This window comes from Piliocolobus tephrosceles, chromosome 5 (genome assembly GCF_002776525.5).
Source record: "Piliocolobus tephrosceles isolate RC106 chromosome 5, ASM277652v3, whole genome shotgun sequence".
Taxonomy (NCBI): Eukaryota; Metazoa; Chordata; class Mammalia; order Primates; family Cercopithecidae; genus Piliocolobus; species Piliocolobus tephrosceles.
The window spans coordinates 23,127,110-23,150,445 of record NC_045438.1 but is presented as its reverse complement, the minus strand read 5'-3'; the positions used below and the strand labels follow the sequence as shown (position 1 = coordinate 23,150,445).

General features: G+C 34.3%; 1 protein-coding gene across 4 annotated transcripts in view; it reads right to left on the bottom strand.

The window, feature by feature from the left end:
- The window catches only part of NKAIN2 (sodium/potassium transporting ATPase interacting 2), a 1,025,502-nt gene that overhangs the window by 532,483 nt on the left and 469,683 nt on the right, over positions 1–23,336 (bottom strand). For all 4 annotated transcript variants that reach the window (XM_023230729.1, XM_023230731.1, XM_023230730.1 and 1 more), the window contains one exon: positions 15,802–15,939. In XM_023230729.1, coding sequence (XP_023086497.1) covers positions 15,802–15,939 — 138 coding nt within the window. The remainder of the gene's footprint in view (positions 1–15,801; positions 15,940–23,336) is intronic.

The window sequence follows — 23,336 nt, the reverse complement described above, 5'->3', positions numbered from 1 at the left end:
TATGCCACCATTTCTTGCTTTATAAACCTCAATTTTATACTTTTATTCTGTACATATCCTATTATAACTCAAAGCAAACTAGCATAGAAAAACTGTGTTCATTATACTCTAACATACAAGGAGAAGTGAAAGCTGAATAGAGGCTTAACCACGAAGAAATTTGCATCCAAGGTGGTGAATGTGAAAGAGAATGCAATTTTGGAGGGATTATACATCATTTAACTAAAACAGAAGAGTTAAATTTTTTTAAATTTATAATTTTAAAAATAGAATTGTACTGTTCTTTATATATAAACAGTGATGTTATTCATCGAGAGAGTCTTTTTACTATAATGAAGGATGTAGCAATGGTTACAAGAGAGAAGGTATCAGCAGATTGACAAACTGGCATATGTTCCCTGAAGTCTCATTTATTTTTAGTATTTTATGGAGAAGAGTAAAGGTGAGTTCAACCTGGGAAGCTGACTTGGTTAAAAGAAACACAATTTTTGAAAACATTTCCAAGAGCATTATGTATGTTTGAGTTCAGAAAACAGTTATATTACACCCTGAGAATTGTTTTGATATCAGATATCTGAAAGAAATGTTCTGTCTGGCTTATTGAAATCCATTCACTTTCAACCCTAATGAATCAATAATAGTAGGGCATAGCAGAGATTACAAATGATACTAATTTCTCCTTAAATAAAATTAGGATTTTTCAAACTGGCTTATGTTTTTCAATCTCCTTCCTAATCAGTGAGTTTCTTCCTCACAGCAGCCAGTGTCAGCATTTATTCTATATGATGTAAACAAGCAATAATAAAAAGCAGGTTCAAGCCGTTACTCTAGACTAACCTGCAGCTATGGGCCTGTTTGTCTTAGTTTTACTGAACTGTCAGCTAAACAACACTATGCTACAGACCCCTCAAAGTATTCACACAGTTTCTCATGCCTTTGACTAAATTTCTTGCATTAAAATAAGAAAAATAAAATAATAATAGTAAGAAGAAGAAGAAAAGAACAAGGAGGAAGAAGACGACACAAAGGTTTTAGAAGAAAGAATGAAAAGTGTGCCAAATTATAGTTTTGTTCCATTATAAATTCTTAGACACAAACTACTCTGAAAATGTAACTTTAAGTGTAAATGCAAGCACTGAAACTCCCTATCAAACACTAACCCTTCAAAACAGAAGAGAATTAAAATAAGACATCTCATAATTCCAATTTTACTGTACTATAAAATGGTAGTTACTTCACTTCCAAAGGAAATCTTTGGGTACAGACATATCAAATTTTCACTGCATGACACCCCCATAAAAATGAATTCTAGATAAAAACGAGTTTGATAGTTGCAGTCAAACATTTCTTTTATAAAATTCCATAAACATAACTGGTATCTTTAAAAGAAAAAAATATGAAGAAAAAAATCGATTCCACTGTATTTCAGAAAATGACAGGTCTAGTCAAACAGAAGTTTAACTGTGGGGTGTAGATAACATCTTATTGTGCATGGAGTTCCCAGGTGAGTCAACATTTCCAAAAACCACTGACAAGATGTCTACAAATACAACACAGAGATGACCAGGAAAATGACAACTATTTCCTTAAAGAGTCAGCCGGGCAATCACAAAGCAACCGGAAAATAAAACAATTCATAAAACCTCTGAAAGGTCAACTTCAGAGTATTGCTTATATACTTGCAAGGAAAGATTTATTTTGAAATAAATAGTGTACAAAAGGGGTTTTGTAGTAATTACAGCTACCAAAGACTTTCTTTACGTAGTGTCAATTTTGCTGGTGTGGTCAATGAAAGTCTTTAATCAATTTCAGAATTAACATGAAGCCGAAACCCTTTCGCAGTCAAAATCTTTAAAAATAATTGTTTATAATTATTATTTGTCAAACAGATTATGTGCTATGAATGGGTGTTGGTAGGTTGGGCCTATCCGAGGTGATTAGGTCACTGAGAGGGATCAATGCTGCTCTTATGGAACTGGGTTAATTCTCAGGGGAATCAGTAAGTTCTCACTCACTGGGTACTGGATGAGTTACTACTAGAGCAGATTGTTATAAAGTGAGGCTGCCCCTCCTATTTTGCTCCTCTCACATGCTCCCAGTTCCCCTTCTACTTCTCCGCCATGTTATGTCAGTTACACAGAACTGAGTTCTCACCGGTAGCTGTCCAGATACAGCCACCCTATCATGCACTTCCCAGCCTCTAGTACGTAGAGCTAAAATAAACATTTTTTAAAATAAATAAATAAACAAATCATCCAATCTCAGGTATTGTGCTATAGCAACATTAAAAAGACTAAGACATTATACCAAGAAACTAAACTAAAAAAATTCATTGATTCACATTATCAGTTTGCTACACTCATTGCCATAAAAATTAGCAAATATCCTGGAAATGGTGCCTACTTGCCTCTTCCCATTACCTTGGAATGAGAGAAAATGGAAAAAAGTAGAAATGAGATGTTTTGATATTATCTGTTGTCACTTTTCTCTTATGAGATATTAATACATGAAATGAGGAAAAAAGGGTATGCAAAAAAAGACCAACCCAGTGATATCAAAGAAATTCTAAAAAGAACAATGGAATTTGAAATAGAATTATGACAATAACATGAAACAAATGCTCTAGAAAATATATGCTCTGATGAAATTTATATCACCAAAATCACGCAAGAAGTGGAAAATTCGAAAAGATCAATTATTGTAGAAAAGATTGGAAAGATAATTAGATAGCTACCATTCATGAAAGTATCAGGACTAGATGGTTTCATAGATGAGTTCTTAGAACATTTATAGTTTCAATCCTACTTGAATTATTTGATACTACAGAAAAAAGTTTTCCCAATTTATTTTCTTAAGGCTGCATAATTTTAAAAATATTACAAGTAAAAAGCTATAAATTAATTTCATTTTTAATAAAGATGCAAAAAAGTAATTAAAAATAGTAAAAGTTGAATATAGCAATCAAAGAAAAGAATAACATATTACAAACAAATAAGGTATGTGTAGTAATGGAAAGTTAAATTAATATCAGAACACTTATTAATCTAATTCAATGCATCCAAAAATTTTTAAAAGATATATTAGCATATAGCTTCAAAGATACATAATAAAATATTATTAGCTATTCTTAATAATTGAAGGAAACTACTTAAATATAGTAAAGACCATTTACTGAATACTAATAGCAATAACACAGTAAGTAGCAGAGTGCTAAAAAGTCTTTTCATTTAAATTCAGGAATTTGACTGAGGTATTTGCTATTGCGTTAGATCAACCTAATGCACAAATATCACTAGTTTCAGGATTGAGACAAGAGGTAGATTTTTTTCTTGTGCATCTATTTAAAGCAATACTTTCAACTAAATCTTCATAATAAATAAATAAAGATCATAAGTGTGTTTCTTATAAAATCACTCAATGTAGTTTAATAACATTAATAAAATACATTTCAGTAGTTTAAAAAAAAAAAAATAAAACACACTGCCAACACTAAACTGACACAGTATAGGGATGAAAGTCTGCCTAGGATACATTAGGGTCTGGCAGAATATATGAACCTCTTATCTTGTAAGCAGTTCTCCATAAATATCATTTTTCTTATGTGAACTTTTGATAAGTATCAATGAAAAAGGCCTTTGAACCAGAGCAACTCCATCTTGAACAGGAGCTGGGTAAAATGACCCTGAAATCTATGGGCTTGCATTCCCAGATGGCTAGGCATTTTAAGTCACAGGATGAGATAAGAGGTCAGCACAAGATACAGGTCATAAAGACTTTGCTAACAAAACAGATTGCAGTAAAGAAGCCAGCTAAAACCCACCAAAACCAAGAGTGACATCTGGTCATTCTCACTCTGACACTCCCACCAGTGCCATGACAGTTTACAAATGCCATGGCAATGTTAGGAAGTTACCATATATGGTCCTAGAAGGGGAGGCATGAATATTCCACCCTTTATTTAGCATATAATCAAGAAATAACCATAAAAACGGTCAACCAGGAGCGCTCGGGGCTGCTCTGTCTGTGGAGTAGCCAGCCATTCTTTATTCCTCTACTTTCTTAATAACCTTGCTTTCACTTTATTCTATGGACTCACCCTGAAGTCTTTCTTGCACGAGATCCAAGAACCGTTTCTTGGGGTCTGGATCTAGACCCCTTTCCAGTCACATCAAGTGGCAGTAATTTTGCTGTTTTACCAAAAAGTGCTACGGCTGGGTGTAGTGGCTCACGTGCATAATCCCAACACTTTGGGAGACCCAGGAGGGCGGATCACTTGAGGTCAGGAGTTCCAGACCAGCCTGACCAATATGATGAAACCCTGTCTCTACTAAAAACAGAAAAATCAGCCGAGTGTAGTGGTGCATGATTGTTATCCCAACTACTTGCGAGGCTGAGGCAGGAAAATTGCTTGAACTGGAGAGGCAGAGGTTGAGTGAGCCAAGATTGCACCACTGCACTACAACCTGGGCAACAGGGCAAGGCTTCATCTCAAAAAAAATAAATAAATAAAAAAAAAAATAAAAGTACAACAAAGGCAGATAGTATCTCATACTGGTTATATGGAGGCTCATGGGCTTCAGTGGGCAGTTAGCTGTTGTTTCGAATGACACCAGGAGCTGAGGAGTCAGATAAGATTTGTGCCTGATAAAAACAACAACAACAACAACAACAACAACAACAACAAAAACACACCCCCATTTCCACATAGACAGGATAATGAAGTGCAATACCAGGATCATGATTCTTTTTAGAGAAAATACTGGGTTTTCTCTTGCCAATCAACAAAGGACAATCAATGTCCCACAAATTCCACCAACATAAACATTTGCTGCAATTGATTTTAAACCAGAGAATTGTTTTGGGTGCACATACTCAAATTCCATCTTTAGTCATAAAAAATCAGAATGCCATGACTCTGTCTACTGTACTTGATAAAATAAATTGGTTGCAAAATGCATATCTAAATAATTATATTAGATATTTCTGTGTATAGAGTAACTAAATATAAGCTAGTGAAATCTTGGAGGCTTTTCCCCCAAACACTGTCATTGTAGAAAAATTCAATGGTATTATTACATTTTTGCTACTAATTACTTAACATACCAGGCATCTAATAAAGACACTCATCAATGACACTTTTAGCTTATGATAAAATCATGTCATCCACATATACAAAAATATTTACTGTTTTTATCTAAAAGTAGTATCAAGTTATTAGGAAATAGTCCATAAAGGAATGAGGACACAGCCCTATTTGGTCACACGTATATGACTAATAAAAAACTGACAAGTCTAAAACAACTTTTGAACATTTTCCTCAATAGTTCCCCTTGTTTATTCCTTGTCTTGGTGCATGGCTTCACCATTAGCCTGTCTCTTCTCAAAAAATATCTATAAACATATGTCTTTACATCTCTTCTTCCCTGTAGGATGCTAGCAGCTCAGAACCATTTCCTATATAAAACTCTCCAATTTTCGGATAATGCCCCATATAAATAATTTAGCATGGTCAAGTGATTTTTTCCAATCTGGTTCCTGCCTACATATTTAGGCTTATCTTCCAACAAGCCCCTGTGTAGCAACCATGCCACTCTAATATAAATTAATAAAAATACAACTATATTTTTAACACTTCAGTGCTTTTTGCCTTTGTTGTTACCTTTGTGTGCTTCTGCCTGGAATTTCCCCTCTTCCTGTCTTTCCAGTGATATATTTAATCCTACTGATCCTCTAAATCACAGCTTACGGGTCACATTCTCCACAAAGCACCTCTTTAATCATCCTGCCCTCCCTCCGGGATCCCCCAATCCCAGTTAACTTGCCTAACCTGAGTATTTGAGTACTGTGATTTAGTCTCTACATACTACTTCTAGCATAGTCTATCTGAAAAGTATTGCATTCACTTGATTAAATATTTGTTTCCTCCTCTGTCAAAATGTAAACATCTGGAGGCTTTCTTATGATGGCATACCCATAGCATTGTGCTTACCATATAATTGGCAAACAGTTTCCATACCGTGTATAACAATGTCAGTCTGAGTGGTGGCTCACGCCTGTAATCCCAGCACTTTGGGAGGCTGAGGGGCGAGAATCACAAGGTCTGGAGTTTGAGACCATCCTGGCTAATATGATGAAACCCCATCTCTACTAAAAATACAAAACTTAGCCAGGTGTGGTGTTGGGCACCTGTAGTCTCAGCTACTCGGGAGGCTGAGGCAGGAAAATCACTTGAACCTGGGAGGCGGAGGTTGCAGTGAGCTGAGATCGCGCCACTGCACTCCAGCCTGGGAGACAGAGTAACACTCTATCTCAAAAAAAAAGAAAAAGAAAAGAAAAAAAAAAAAAGTCATCTGCTCAGTTTTCATTGATAAAAAGGAAATTACACCAAAGTAAAACATAATGCAATCTAATAGTTATTGTTACACTTTTGGTTTAAAAAGGCAAACAGAGCATAAACAAATATAGTCCTACAACTATTAGTAATAAAACATTAGCAACAAAGAGATTTCAACCAATTGCCTGAAGAGGAAGACCAAGAGATGGATATTGATTAATAAGCAGAATGAAACAATTGCCAGTCTATAATATGCATGGAGGAGAAAGAGACAAAAAAATGCTAGACTGCTAGGGAGAATTTTGTATATTCTGGAGACTTGGGCAGGAAACATATGACCGAAGGTCAGTAGGAAAAGTGGGCTGGAAAACAGCAATAACCCTCTATCACTTTTAGAACCAGCCAGGGTTTTACCTCTCTGGGGAAAACAAGGAGATTTTTCATAAATAAATTAACTATAATATAAAATAACTGTTAAATGAAATTACCTGGGGATAGCATAGCAAAGGCAAATGTTGAAAAGCATAGAGAATCAACAAAATGATACATGCAAATTCCAGAATTGAAGATGTAGGGAGGTTCAAACTTTCCCTCTGAAGGTTTGACAACTGAGTCTGCTGACATAAACTGACAATAGATAAACACGAGAAAAGGCATACTCATTATTTAAGCTCATGAGACTCACACAAAATATAAAACTCAAAGGAGGAGCCAGATGTTTGAAGTTTTTATAGCATAAAGGAATAGGGGCTTGAGGGCTTTTAGGGGAGGTGGTGACAAGTTAATGGAGAGAAAAAAGGAGGAACCACAGGATGAACAAAAGTTGTCTTATTATGCAGATAAAGCTTCTCAGGTAAGAAAAGCAGCCTCCAGAAGAATAAGTGATAGGCCGTCTGGGTATGCGGATGACATTTAATCTCCTCTCCGGTGATTAATCTTCCCTGGTTGCTTGATAAGATTCCTAGGGAGGGGTTTCAAGACAATTGCATTTCTTTTGGAAGAACTTACCTCAGTTAGACAAGTGAACTTAAGAGAAAGGGCCTCTTGGTGCTTTGGGAAAGAGGATCTAGAGACAGAGGAAGAAGGAAGGTCAGAGAGACCTTGAGGCTACTCTTTTAATTCAAAATTGCAATACATTGGAAATGATTTTCTAAGCCACAACAAAGTCTTCTATAAGTGTTTAAATAAAAAAAAAAAGACTATGCAATTTTTAAATAGGTTCACATTTAGACATGCCATTTTGAAATGCCAAGACAACAAGAATAAAATGAACAACTCAAGCACTTCTTTTAAAGTTATTTACAGATTAATATCAGACTGGCCATCAGTAACACTGCTTCTTAGATTGTGAACAATTACTTCAGTGTTCTAAGAAAAAAATGATTTTCAACCTTGCATTCTGCACCTGGCCAAACTAGTACTCAAGTGTAAAGGTAGAATAAAGTCATTCTCTGTCATGAGACAGATAAAACTCAGAAAGTTTATCTCACAAACATGCTTTTTCAGGAAGTTGTTTGAAGAATATCAAAGAGACAATAGATGGAATTTAAGAAAGCGTGAATCAAATTCAGAAGAAGGGAGAGATAGATGTATAATAGGGCTTGAGAGAAAACAGTTCACACAGGAGCAAAATGACAGCGTACTAAGAGAAATCTCCAGGGAAGAAGAACATTGCATTAAAAACAAAAAGCTACAGATAGTCATAGTCAAATATAAAGGGACTGGATTAAATTCAAATAGTAAAGCAACAGATTTCAAAAATTAAAACAGAATGAATATCAAGCAATAGAATGCACAGGAATTGGAAATGTATTTAGGATACACTTAAGCAGGGCCTGTTTTCTTTCTTACAAAAAAAAAAAAAAAAGGTAATTAGAAACTTCAGATGGGAAAGAAAACCTGTAAAAACAATGTATAATTCAGAAATAAATTAGACCAAACAATTTGGGGCAGGTCATTATTAGATACTGTCTAAAGCTGAAAAATCAACAATTAACAAGACACACACACACACACACACACACACACACACACACACACACACATTTCTGAGGTAACCCCAGAAGAACTATAAAGAGATTAGAAACAGCTGGAGAAGAGTATGGAAAGGAAGTGTGATTTTATTATAAGCCCAATTTTACTTTTTAATTAAAAAAAACCTACGTAAATTAATCTGATTTTTTTATTTTAGAAAAAGAAACTAATACATATCACAATATATCTTTTCTTCAAAATTCATTTTCAAAAATTATTAGATGATTTCAAAAAGTGAATCTAGACTGTCAAATGTAATTATTTATATGTACCACATCCTACAAATCTTTAGTCATAGCCTAACACCAAAATGAGAACACAAAGTATCTTCTTGTAGAATAAATGACCCACATTTCCCCAAGGAAACACATTCTTTTGAGAATAAATTGCATTTGCAATGTTGCATTATTACATTTATTTTAGGACTACAGGCTAAATCCATTAAACTTGTAATGATGGGTTTTTTTTTTGTTTGTTTTTTTTTCCTCCCTCCCTTCCAGGCTTATGGGAAAAGACTTTTTTTCACAACTACTCTAAGTCTTTAGAAGTATTGTTAATTTACTACTATCTCAAGTCTCTTCGTCTCTAATCTACATTGATTTTCTGTCCTGAATATAGAAAGCATGCATTTGTTAATGCTGTAGCTGCAATAAGTTTTCTTTCAGATATTTGTTTTTCTCCTAGAAAAATTGAATAAAGGTGGCAAAACAACTACTCGAACATAGATTAATGACTTCTTCGAAATGACTTGTAGGGGTGCAAAAATTTTTAGGGAGGAAACATTATTAGTTGTAGAAAAGCATATGACCTGGAAAATGGACATAGTGCTCCCAATTTGTTGCTGTTGGTGATAGTCTCTATGGAGACCCGAGTTCCATGAAAAATTAAAAATCAAATCGTGGTAATCATCAGCAAATAGTAAATTCAAGAAGTTTAGCATTTTTTTCCCCATGCAAATTGAGTACACAATTCTTTGCTTATACAGAACCACTAAGGTGTCTATAGATTTCTCAAGTTGCCATGTCATAATCTTTTTACAAAATGAATCTTGTCTTTGTCTTTGGTGCTCCAGTCACCCTGTGGTCCCATGCTTTGGCCAGGATGTCATGGGGATCCTTTTCTTTACCATGTTGGCTCTAGGAAAAGCAAAGTCAAGGAAGTCAAAGCAGGTGACACTTTGTCTGAAGCTGACCTTGTCTGACTGGGGAGAGGGAGGATGTACATCAATCTAGAAATCAATAGTCACCAACTACCATATGTGTCACATTAAAAAAAACATGTAGTAAAACAAAGAGTGGCCTAAATTGGTGAACAGAAGTTCAGTGTTCAGCATTAATCAGCAAATACCATTCAAAACTTTAAAATATGGACTAAAATAAATATTTACTTTTTATTATTTTGGAATACTAAGCAGGGTTATTATGACAGTCTTAGAGTTTACGATTCTTAGAACACAAGAAATGAAGATTCATGTGTATTGGCTTCTCTTTCTACTCTTTCTAACCATCGTAGACTTGCTTCATCAAATCAGCTTTAACCACATTAATTTAATCTCTTGCTTTTTCAGTAACAAAACAGAAAACCAATCCCAATATTTCTCCTTCATTTGATTTTAGAATTAGTTATTGTAGTCTAAGTTGGTGTCATAGAAAGATTCATCATTAGACACAATAATATGTAGGTATATATGTCTATATTGGTGTTTCCTAGGTCTTTTGTATTTCCAATATGATTTGGGTGTTTTATTCAATTATATAGAAATAAATTCTCCCATCAATTATTTGAAACTCTTTACAAATAGCAAATGTAGAAATAGATCATTTGTTCTTATTTAACATATCATTATAATGGATATTAGATATAATTTATATTGTATAGATGAATGTGTACATGCGCATATATATGAAATCACTATCAAAAAGCTGGATGCTATAGAAAAAGAACAACACACCATTCTAACTCACTGTTACTAGAAATTAAAGACAGTTTGTGTTATTGTTTTCCCGCATGAATAAAATATCTATCACTAAGAGTTTTCTGTTCTAAACTCTTGAGACATGAGGTTATTTCCTCATTAACTAAGGAGCTAAAAACATAATCCTTCACATGGGAGAGGCAGACCACAACTTCAAATCTAAATCCTCTGGAATTCGCAAATGCTATAATGATTTTAAATTTGCCCACAACTTAACAACATCTTTGTTCATTTATCAGATAGATTTGGGTCTCTGAACTGTGCCCCTAAGAGGCAGTTCAGTGTGGTGGTTACAAGGAGAGTTTGGTTGTCAGGAGTACCTGTGTCAACCTCCTAACTCTACTATTTCCTTTCTATATGAGTTTGAACAAAAGTTGCGTCAAGTTAATGTGAGGGTTATAGAATTTGTCAAGAAAGATAGATATACAGAAGAATTGATGATGAAATTGGTAAGAAACAAGAAATGATTCTTACAAATATTACTGTGATTTTAGTATACTCTCCTGTTTATAAAATTTGAGTAATAGATTTTCAGCTATTTTGAATTTTTTTTTTTCTAGTTTGGGGACTGAGTTTGGAAGAAAGGAAAGAAGGAAGGAAGAAAGGGGGGAGAAATAATTTTTTTTTTTTTTGGTATGTTACACAGCAACATTTGTTTTTGGCAATATCACTGAGAAAGTTGCTGTGGCATTAATGGATAGGAACCTACATTTTCTTCAGATTATTTTAGACAATCTAAAGCAGCTCCTTAGCACCAGTGCAGCTCCTTAACATTATTTTGTCATTAACTAATAAACACTGGATATCCCAAATCACATTCTACTTCCCCAAATGATGATTCATTACATAATTCCATTTATGATGTAAAATAATGCTTTCCTGGGAGCCATTGTATATATTTATTTATGAATTGTTTCCTGGGATTTGATGTGGTTGAGAATAATACAAGATTGATTCTTTCTATAAATTCTGGTTTCAGTTTCCTTTGCTTGGACCTGAAAACATCTATTTCATTTTCCTTTAGCATATTATATTCTGCAAAGTGCCAGAGGCTCTCAATGGTACTAATGAGTTCTTGTTCCAATTATCTGTTTTAAATTTTTAATCTTTTTTTCTTTGCTACTATGAAAAAGAAGATGAATGAAGAAAACAAAAATCATTACCTATACTCTCATTTATTTGTTGCTGCAAGCTCAACGGTTTGAGAGAATGTCGACATACTTTTTTTTGTGGGGGAGGGAAGATCAATTAAATAAAATGTCCCATCAATAATTTGAAGTTCTTCAAATATAGCAAATGTCCTCAGTCTCAACATCAGAAAACTTGCCTTTTTGTTTTAGTAAAATTAGACCTAAGGATAATGAAGACTTATATTTTTCAAAATGGTATTTGAATTTAATAATCTTAAAAGCAGTGGAAAATATCACAAATGGAAAGAGAGTTAACTTTACTAAGAAAAACATAATAAATATCAAAATGAAGCTTTATGATGTTTTAAAGGTAAACGTCTTTATTAAATTATCTACATAAATTACGATAAACACTAAGGCGGAAGGGCAAAAAATTAGCAAAGAGCACCAAAAGACAAATTCCCAGCCAGGCACAGTGGCTCACACCTGTAATCCCAGCACTTTGGGAGACCAAGGTGGGCGGATCACGAGGTCAGGAGTTTGAGACCAGTCTGGCTAACATGGTGAAACCCCGTCTGTACTAAAAAAATACAAAAATGAGCCGGGCATGGTGCCACATGCCTGTAGTCCCAGGTACTTGGGAGGCTGAGGCAGGAGAATTGCTTGAACCTGGCAGGTAGAAGTTGCAGTGAGCGGAGACCATGCCATTGCACTCCAGCCTGGGCTGCAAGAACGAAACTCATCTCACACAAACACACAAACACACACACACACACACGCACACACACAAAGACAATTCCCCAAACAGAAAATAAAAATGGGTAATGAACATATGAAAAATTATACCTCACTAAGATTAGAAAAACAATTAAAAATGAAAATGACATATTTAATTCTATCAAATTAACAACTATGAGAACAGATAATACACAGGGTTAGCAAGAGTGCAATGAAATCGACTCTGCTGTACACTGGTAGGAGGATAATTCAGTAAAATAATTTTGGATAGGTTATTGTGAATTATATAGTAAAACCCTTACCATTTTTCATATTATTTGATTATACTTAGGTATTTCTCCTAAGGTATGATTCACAAAAAAAATGAGACTGTTTTTGATGGAAATTATTATAGGGAATTATTTAATATAATAGAAACATATGAAAATAGTATAATGTATAACATTAAAGACTTAAAGAAACAATGAAAGTCATATTAATTTTTAAATTGTTTGATATAATGTTCGATTTAAATTTAAGACATATTTGGATATATAGCATACATAGACAGGTTTCATTTGTATATACACAAAGGAAATATGCAAAAATGTTAACCTTCAGTCATGAAGTCAAGAAATGCTTTCTTATTTTTGTATCAAATTATTTTATATTTTATATCAAGCTATTTTATAATGTAAAAATATTACATAGAAAATGTGGCAAATATAAAAATTATAAAGGTCTACATTGTTAGAGGATGAAGACAATTTTAATGATCATTTTCCATTTAATCAACAGTAAATATATTTTCCTGATGATTTCCTTTAGTAACATTTTCTTTTCTTTACACTATTGCAAGAATACAGTATATAACACATATAACATATTAAATATGTGTTAATCAACTATTGATCAGTAAGGTTTTCAACCAATGGTAGGTTACTGGAGTTAAGTTTTTGAGGAGTAGAAAGTTATGAGCAGATTTTTGGCTGTGTAGGGGGTTTGGTGCCCTTAATCCTGACATTGTTCAAGGGTCAACCGTAGTTTGTTGCACAGAAGTTACACAGACATAGATACCAAGAACAGAAATTGGTACCAGAAAGTCAGTGATACTTAAACCTAAAACACGCAGTGTTGGTTTTGAGATAAGGAGGCAAGTGACGCCAGGAGGGCAGCAAGGAGACTCTGAGTGGAGAGAGGAAATTGTTTTTGAGGACTGGAGAAAAGAAGACTCACGGAATTTACTGCCAGAACAATTATCTTAGCTATTGTCTTCAATAACTGGAAAGATAGAAAATACGCCTATGAGTTTATGGGTCTGGTTAAGGGGATTTCCAAGCAACAAAAGATGACAATGCTATTTGTCATCTTTTAGCCACAGACAGCATGATATTGTAAGAGAGAAATGAGCTAAAGAAAGTTTTTCAAGGAGAATTTAGAGGATATATTTCCAACCCAGGACTTGCGAGTTGGAAAAAAAAAGTTTATTATTTACATCATCTCCCACTAGCAAAAGATTTCCAAAGACATTGTCTGAAGAAAAATCCAAATTCACAGTGATGTTACCGATCAAGATGAAATCAAGGCTCTGAAATTCATTGTTAAGACCTTACAAAGAGTTCAGGTTGTGTCTAATAGTTTCAGTAAACAAAACTTCTAACAATTTAAAGGTGTTTTCCCTTGGTATCAAAACTCTTATCCCATGTCAGAGAAAGTAGCCAGTATTGAAAGATCTATGGTATGTCTTTATTCAAAGGAATGAGATTATAATTTGATACATGGAAAGCCCACTATTTTTTTTTCTGCATTGTAGCATCTTAGAATAAAAGGGACAGAAATAGTCCATCCAATATCTAGAACACCTTGCTTTATTTTAAATCTTCTTTCAGCTTATTGCTATGCTACACATGTTAGTATTATTTTTAAATAATAATAATAATAACAAAAATATTATAGCTAATATTTATTAAGGGCTTTTTAAACACCAAGCATGGTGCTAAGGACATTTCATAGAACATCCCCCTTACTCCTCAAAATTAACCTCTGAGTTTTTAAATAGTTCAAATATCTTAGGTCACATCTAGATTTTATCCCAACAACTTTATCAGAAATAAAGATGAAATATTTATATAATGATATTCAGAGCAACCATTATTTATAAGAATAAAACCATGAAGGAACCTCAAAGTCTAATAAAAGAAGAAAGGTAAACTAATTAATTTTTTTCATATAATGGCTAATAATATATCAATTAACTAAATCATTATGATTTAATGTAATGACTACTTTCATTTTAAAGATGAGAAAATTAAAGATTGGTGAGGTGAAGTTGTCTAAAGTCACACAGAACTGGGCAGATCCAAGATTTCCATCTTGATATTATGACTTCAGAGGACTCATTCTCAACCACTGTACAACCCTCCTACACTGTATCAAATTACGATTCATAAAAGAAAACGGACAATACTATCATATCTTGTGCATTAAAAAAGTTCACCCTGCAACAGAACTCCTCCCACTTTTACAAGATTTAGATGACTACCTAGCCTCTGTGGTGACATGCACTGGTGTCTGGGCATACACCTGGAGGCGAGGACAATGGGCTTCTCATTTTTCCTTAGCCCAACAGTGGCTCCTTTGGTTCCAACCACCAACACATTCCCTGGCTCTATACCAGTGAGCTTTGTCTGGGTTCTATATGACAGAGAAAACAGGTCATGTGTGTAGGGGGGGGGCATCTTTAATGAGGACGCTTTCATAAAACATGAGAAGGTCTGCTGGTTGTTGAACAAGGAAGAGCTTTCACTGTACTATCTTATATACATGCTTTTACCAAAAACCTGATTTACAATTTTAAATAAATGCCTATAGACATTTCCTTTGTCAAAAATAGAAGAAACAGAAAAAATGATGAAACTAAAAAGAAAAAAATGTACACTAATGAAGAGCAGTAGCTTAGATCTGAGGCACATACAAAAGTTTTTTTAAAAAAAGCAACTCTAAGTTATGGTTCCCATAGTAACTGCAACACAGTTGGATTTCACTTTTATGTTAAGTAAGTTTAACTTGAGTGGGAATGCAAAATACTTCCTCTGAGCCAAAAAAGAGAATTATGGAGAACACAGAAGCCACTGTCTGATTATTCTGGCTTTCTCATATGCCAAATACTAGCCCTAATATGCGTTAATATTTTCACATCAATAGTATGTGTTCATTTCTATTGATTTAAACTCTTTATTCAGTGTATAAAATATGATTATTTAAAATGAGAAAAAATTCTCATTAAAATCTGTTAAACTAGAAAGCATGACTTTATAATTTAGAAATATAGAAACACAGTTTGGCTTGTAATTATGAGAATATTTGCTGAAAGTACAAATTATGAGAATTCAATCTGATTACACTCACTATCAAGTGCTTTAAAGCTGACATTTTCAATTGCTGTTGATGGAATCTGAAACTATGAAAAAAAAAACACTTTTATTTTGGTACTTAAAAGAGAGTATCCACATCTTTTAGACAGATTATACACATAAGTTTTCAAGGCATTTGGAGTTTGCACATCATTCTCTAGTTCAATAAGATTTTTAAAAGGCAGAAAAGGTACTTACTCCTGTTATGTAACGAGGTCTATATTGAATAGTTCCAAACAAACCAAGAATGACGATAATAATATGTACAAAATTTGCCAGGATAGGTGCCCACTGATATCCAAGGAAGTCAAATATTTGCCTCTCCAGCACACAAACCTAGAATAGCAAAACAGGATGGATAGATCAGCTTGTGAGAAACAGCAGAGTGGTGAGAGGTAAAAAGGATAAAATTATTAATAACATAATTAGCAATTATAACTGTGTGACCAATCTGGCATTTGTCTTCAACTGCCAGTGAGAATGACATCTTCAGGTTTTTTTCAAAGGAACACTATGGAAGCTGTGGATCTGTAGACACCTACAAGCCTTTCAGGGATAAGTTTGTGGAGGAATCAAGCAGTATTCATATGATGAGATCTCTGCAGTCACAGGATAAATTATATTGTCATGTGCACTGTCAAACATTTGAGGTCATCAACCAGTAAGTCAGGGAAGTCCACATAAAGAGTTTGTTGCTAGATCTGTTCAAACGTCATTATATAAGTTGAGAATAGAACAAAGGAAGTTTGATGTGGAGGAAAAATAAATCTTCAGCAAGATTTGTAGCAAGAACTCTTTAGCAAGACAAAGATTTCTGGACATGGATCTGCCACTTAGTAGCTGCAGTGGCCTACATAAGTCATCTCCCTTCTCTGGGTGCCTGGTCCTCATCTGTAAAATGAAGGACTTTGATGTGGTGTGTAGGGGTCCTTCTAGTCCTGATAGTGTTGTGTTATAGATCAAATATGATGTTTTGTCATATCTGGTTACCAGGTAAAAGAAGGGCGCTAAAAGAAAATTAGAACAATGAAAAACAAAAACAAAAATCAAGCATCCCTATTATAAAAGCAAGAAACTTAAGTCGATTTAAATTATACTATTTTCATCTGTGCTCACGGCTATAACTAAGACATATAAAAATCTAAGCAGTGAGAGGAGAAAAACAAAACCAACCAACTAACCAACAATAACAACGAACCGAGACTAGTGGGTAGTCAGGAAGTACCATTTTACATCCCCGAGTGAGACCTGGGGAGCTAGCAAGCATCTCATCAGATCCAACAAAGTAAAGTGGAATGTTGGCTTTATTCTTCCTGCCTGCCTTCAGGGGGCATGATAATAAACTCTCTGTTCAAAGGAAAACATGGTAAAAGGACTTGATGCTGCATACCAAGATTCAATATTTTATTCAGCTAGGTTTTCAAGGAAAATGATTTAAAAATCCCTAAGTTCCTAACATCACTATGCTTTAATGATATTTCTTGTCAGAAGGAAATACTGACTCTCAAAACAGGCAACGTGCTTTTAAATTAAATATCTGTAGCTCAGTTTGAAGACATCTTGAATGATCATTATTCCCACTGCAGTTCTTTAGCTGAGTAGCACGTTTTCCCATCAGGCATTGAAAGAGAAAATAAATTCATGACACCTCTATTTTCTGAGGCACACTGGGCACCATGTAATGGTTGTAGCAGTCACAGTCCAACTTAGTCAAATCTTAATTCTCACTGCATCTTCGCCGTAATTAAAAAAACAGAAGAATCTTGATTTGTTATACCCTATGCTAAAGCCATGATACTCATCAGAGTCTCAATAATGGATAGTGGAATGCAATATTCTTACTCCTTAATAAACACAGACCACCATAGGACCTGAATATCACTTAAGCCTTATAAACCTGAATTATCTCCTGATGAGCCATTCCTTCGACTTTCTCATATAGTTAACGTTTTGTAGAAATGAGACCCATTTGTGACATTAGGCAGTATTACATATGCCAAGTTAGAATCTGTGAATGGTACCAAAAACTAAGTAGTTCTGAGAACATGGTTGCTAATTTTCTATATAAAAGTTTATTTCAACATAGAACCCTCTCCTCCTTATCTTATGAATAAATAGTAACTATGAATGTAAACCAACAGCAAGAAACATCTACACTCTATAAATATGGAGCATCATAACTGTGGGGACACGGCAGGGCAAAAGTATAGAGGATGAAACACATCAGTCTAACAGTGGGAACTATCTCAATAAATGCACCAGTTATGAAAGAAAATAGCAATCCTACTGTTAATTATAAAAATATAGAGATGATAATATACTAACTAAGTCTGCAAAACTGAAGTGAAATTATGTCAACATTTATTGGGTTCTTGTTATGGCAGAAGCAAAAGTTTATGTAGACTGAACAAGCTAATCTGTAATTCTTTGCATATAATATTTCTGCCTATTTCCCCTTTTTGATTAGTCCTATTAGGGATCATAAGTAGCATTATCATAAGTTCTGTAATTTAGAGATAGGCCTGAAAAATGTAAGATTTTCTGAAAAGTTCAGTGAGTGTAAGGGTTTTAATATGTGTAGGAGTAGCTGCAGTCTTTCCTATGAATTCCTTCCAACAGGAAGACTATTAACTATGAGGGGCCTGTATAGTGGGTCTGGGGGTGCAGGGATGGAGAGAACTCATATCTGTTAGAACACCTACTATATGCTGGGGCTTCATGCTTTTCTCCAGGCATGTATTATCACATTGATTCTACACAAAACCAAGGGAGGTAAATAGGATTGTCCCATTTTGCAGATTAAGGAATCTAAGCTGTGGTGTGCTCAGTGATTATCTTGAAGTTACAGAAGAGGTAAGTAGTAGAAGACGAATTTAGGCTTCTGTGCCTGGCCCCTTTGCTATGCTCCTACCTTTTCTATTTACTCCACACTTAGTCCCAAAACACATAGATTTTGTTTTCGTTGGTTATATTGTAGAGACCATGCTGGTTATATAATTTATGCTACTTCATAGAATCTATCTGATCATACTTGTCAGTTCATGACATTATATCATCATTGGTTAAGGCAAAGCTCCTAAAGTTTAGTTTAGGTTAGTTTTTCCTTCTTTGAACCCATCTCAGTGTTAATCCGATTTTGCCCATGGGGCCCTCTTTAATGTATTTACTTTTGGTCCTTGTAATCATCTGACATATAAACGTATGTATTTGGCCTAGCAAAATATATACTGCTGTTTATGCTCTTTCACACTTGTCTATTTTCCTGTATAGAAATGTTGGTTCCTTTTGTTTGGTTTGCACAGATCTCATCATTATTAATGCAAAATTTGGTTGCTTTCAATTCTTTGCTACCACAAAGAGTTCTCTTCCTTTCCATTATTATCTTTATGAAGTTTTTATTTGTAACATCAATAGTGACTAGTCTTTATCAGTTACTATTTCTGCATCTATTGAGATAATTACATTTTTTTTTCTTTTACACAATGAATGTGATGGATTAGATTGCGTATTCAATCAATATCCTTTTGTCATTATCCTTTTATACCTGGCAAAATCCCTACTTGGGATGGCAATATTATTTTTAGCACATTTTCAGTTTGCATTAAATTTTACTTACAAAATTTAAGCAAAATAAAATTTTTGGGGGGTTTTTGTATCTATAAACTGACCTACAGTTCAATTTCTTTTTCTCTCTTTTTCTGAAACTGTCATAAAGTTTACACTGGCCTCAAACCATAAGTAAGACACAAATTTTATTTAAAACTCTTTTTTTTTTTTTGGTGTTGTTTTGAGACAGAATCTCGCTCTGTCGCCCAGGCTGGAGTGCAGTGGTGCAATCTCGGCTCACTGCAAGCTCCGCCTCCTGGGCTCACGCCATTCTCCTGCCTCAGCCTCCCGAGTAGCTGGGACTACAGGCACCCACCACCACAGCTGGCTAATTTTTTGTATTTTTAGTAGAGACGGGGTTTCACCGTGTTAGCCAAGATTGTCTCGATCTCCTGACCTTGTGATCCGCCTGCCTCAGCCTCCCAGAGAGCTGAGATTATAGGCATGAGCCACCACATCTGGCCAAAACTCTTAATAAACGTAGAGAAAACCATCCAGTCACATTAACTTTCCCCAAAGGCAATCTGTGTGAATTTTGGGAACTACTGCTAACTGCATAACTGTTCAGTAAAATACTGTATGTAGATGCAGCATATAGGCATATATCTGTCATGTATGTGTAATTTTTTTCAAATTATTTTAATTTACATAAATGGATTGCAATGTAGTTGTGTGTTTTCACCTTGTGTTTCTCACTTAGTGATGTGTCATGAGATTTTTACACATTAGCACATCCTGCATTAATAGATTTACCTCATTATATCCTTATTAAGGCATTGCATTTTAATAAATCTTCAATTCATTTCCAGTTTTTGGCTATAACATCCATAAGTGCATTATAGAATCTTCTGTATGTGTGTTAATATATCCATAGGACAAATTCCCCAAGATAGAAATGTTGGATCAATTCTGATTGCTAAATCCCAAATATTATACAACAGTTGTTATTAATTCTTCTTTGTGCCATATATATATTTATGTTTTCCAGCTCACATAATAGCATATATATATATATGAGCTATGTATATGTGTGTTTATGTGTATGTGTGTGTGTGTGTGTGTGTATATGTATATAAGCTGTTATATGAGCTGGAAAACATGAAAATTACCCTTTTCGTTGCACCATAGCAAATGTTAATTTTAATAGTAATTGTTAATATAGTAGAGTATGCTTAAGCTCAAAAAAGTTTTCAAAACCTTTGTGGTAAATGCTATTAAGGATAAATTATCTTACTTTCCATGACAATAAATGTTCATCAGAAGCATCTGTAAAATGTCTTTAAGATAAATTTATTGACTTTTCACTCCATACTCCTCGATTTATACATGAGAAAACTGGGTCTAATTAAGTTAATACTTTGTTAAACTAAGCTTTAACTCTTCATATGAGAGGATTTGGTCTGAAACAGGTTTGCTTCAAATGTTTGCAAGGCAAAAGGGAAGTCTTTGTACTGGTTAGGCATCTATTGCTATTCAACTCTAATAACAAGAAAATTACATGTACTTGAACATATTTTTTAAAAGGCCAAAATGATATTTTTCCAGGTAGTTTTCCTCAAATAGTAAGACCTGCAACTGATCTCCTTGAGAAATTGCATTTTATTCATAACTAGTATTTCTTAATCAATTTTTCTTCCAAATATTATTGTAATATTATTTTTATGTCCTTAAAACTTAACCTGATATTGAAACAAAAATATAAAATAAAACTTATATGTAGATTTTGAGAGAAAAAATGGGCTTTTGAAACTATGATGATGAAACAGATTTTTTTTTTTAAAGATGTGTTATTAAAGGCTGTAAACAACCAAATTATGTTTCTGGTGCTAAATTATACACGGAAATTAAACTGATCTGTGGGTACCCCTGTTCTCCTCTCTGTACCTCCTTCCCCATAAGTGTCTCCAGGTCCCTTCAAGAATCTGCGCTTTCAGATTGTCTCAACTCTCAAGTTTTTGAAGAAAGAGAGAAGACAGACTCAGATTTCAGTATTAGGCTAACCAGAGTGCTCCCCTCCAAAGTCTATTTGCATTGACAAAGTGTACTTCAGGGAAGTAACAAACTTGTCAAAAGTTAATACAATTTCAGGAATCAACAAAGAAATGATTTTCATTTCGGTTGTTTGCAGGGGAATATAACTTACCTAACAATTAAAATTAGCCTGTTATAGCATCATACACAGACACACACACACACACACACACACACACACACACACACACGACACACAGACATATACTACTAGGGACAATCCAAGATAGAAATTGAAAGGGGCATAACAGTTTCTAGGTTGAGTCCAAAGTCTTATTTCATCTGTAGGTACCATTAAAGTTTAGATAAACTTTCAGCCTAATCTACGGAATGACCATGTGTTGGTCATACTTTTGTCAATAAAAGTTGCTGCTAACATTTGTTTGTTTGTTTTTACATTCCAGTCAAGTATGGCTAATTGCTAGTTTCCAGTAGCATCCACTCTTTGTTTCCTGCCCCACAGAGATCTTAAAACAACATGAAATGAGATGTGGAAAGTTTGAGTAATACATCCTTGATTCATATAAAATTTTGCTCCTTCAGCAGGAAAACTTTGCCCTGTGATTTTGCCTTGGATTCAGGTTTCCCCTGTGCCCAACTCCCCGGTACAGTATTTCTGTTTCCTTGTTGTCTGCTCCCTTTGGTAAAGCTGCTAATTTTGCATTAACCTTGTGTCTAGGTTTATTCTGCCCTTTGCTGGATCTTGCCACACTAGAGCTCATCTCCATTCCCATTGCTTAATTCCTTTGTAGTCCTAAGTAAACTATAGTCTTGAGCACGCTCTGGGACTGTCAGAGTCAGAAAGGATGCCCATGTTGGTTTCTCTAATTTTAAGCCAATGACCAAGAAAGTTGTAAAGACTTTAGAGATATTCTAGGTCTTTATAATATTGTCAAGCTGCTGTGCTCTTTACAATATTGCCAAAAATATCTCAATATCACAAAGGAAAACTCTACAAATATGATTGATAATGTTCTCCGTTTAAGATTCTCTGTGTTGTTCAGAGTGGATAAGATCAATGAGAACACATGTGCTGGCTTTTAAGCATTATGTGCAGGAGATATACTAGGTATAGTTTGGTTTTATCTTACCAAGAGATCGGATTCACATATAAAATGAAGAGGATAAACTTGAAGTTAAGTCTGCAATGATTATACATGTAAAATAGGGGCAAAGATAAAAGACAAACCACAGAGCTTTACTTAAAGAGTTTTAGTTACATTTGAATAACTGAAGTTTCTCAAATGCATGTGTATATAAGGGTACCTACTTGTTAGGATGGTGTGTGTGTGTGTGTGTGTGTTCACCAAGGGGAAGAAAATAAAATTGTAAGGTATTACTAAAAATAATAATTTACCCCAATTCATTAGAACCAAGAAGTGTCTGCCTTTCTCCACATAATTGTTTTGCTTTAAAAAAAAAAGAAAAACAAAAAACGAACAAAAAATTAAGGAAATAAATCATCACCGCCACCACAGCAAAACAGCACCAAAAAGAGATTTGGCCGTAATTGCTCTAATGACACTAGAAGTCAGCATATCTTGGTGGTTCAGACTTCAAGTTTTAGAATTAGAAGATCATATTTGAATTCTAACCACTATATGACCACAGGCGGACCACTAATCTCTATGAATCTCACTTTCTTCATCTACAATATGGGGATGTTGTCATACATAAGTCCTAAGATTTTCATGAAGATTAGAGTGATGATGTACATAGAATAGTTATTAACATGCCTGGATTGCATCTTAAAATTGATTCTATTATTAGTTTATATTTCAATACGAATGTGAAATCATGTTTTAGTGCATTATCATTCTATATTTGTATTCTGCCAGACTATTTCAGTTAGAGATGTTCAAATGTTTCTTATTCTATTGGCCACAAATGCAAATAATACCATGACAAATATTCCTGAATAATCTCAAGTGTTTGGAGAGGGTCTTTCTTGATAATGTTTTCCTGCCTGATTTAACACCCTATATATTAAATCTGTTGTAGTACTATGGTAAAAGAATAGGCTTCAAACATTATCATTCCTCTGTTTCCACCTTCTCTCTTTCCACCTTTCACATGTGACAAAAATCAATGTTTAA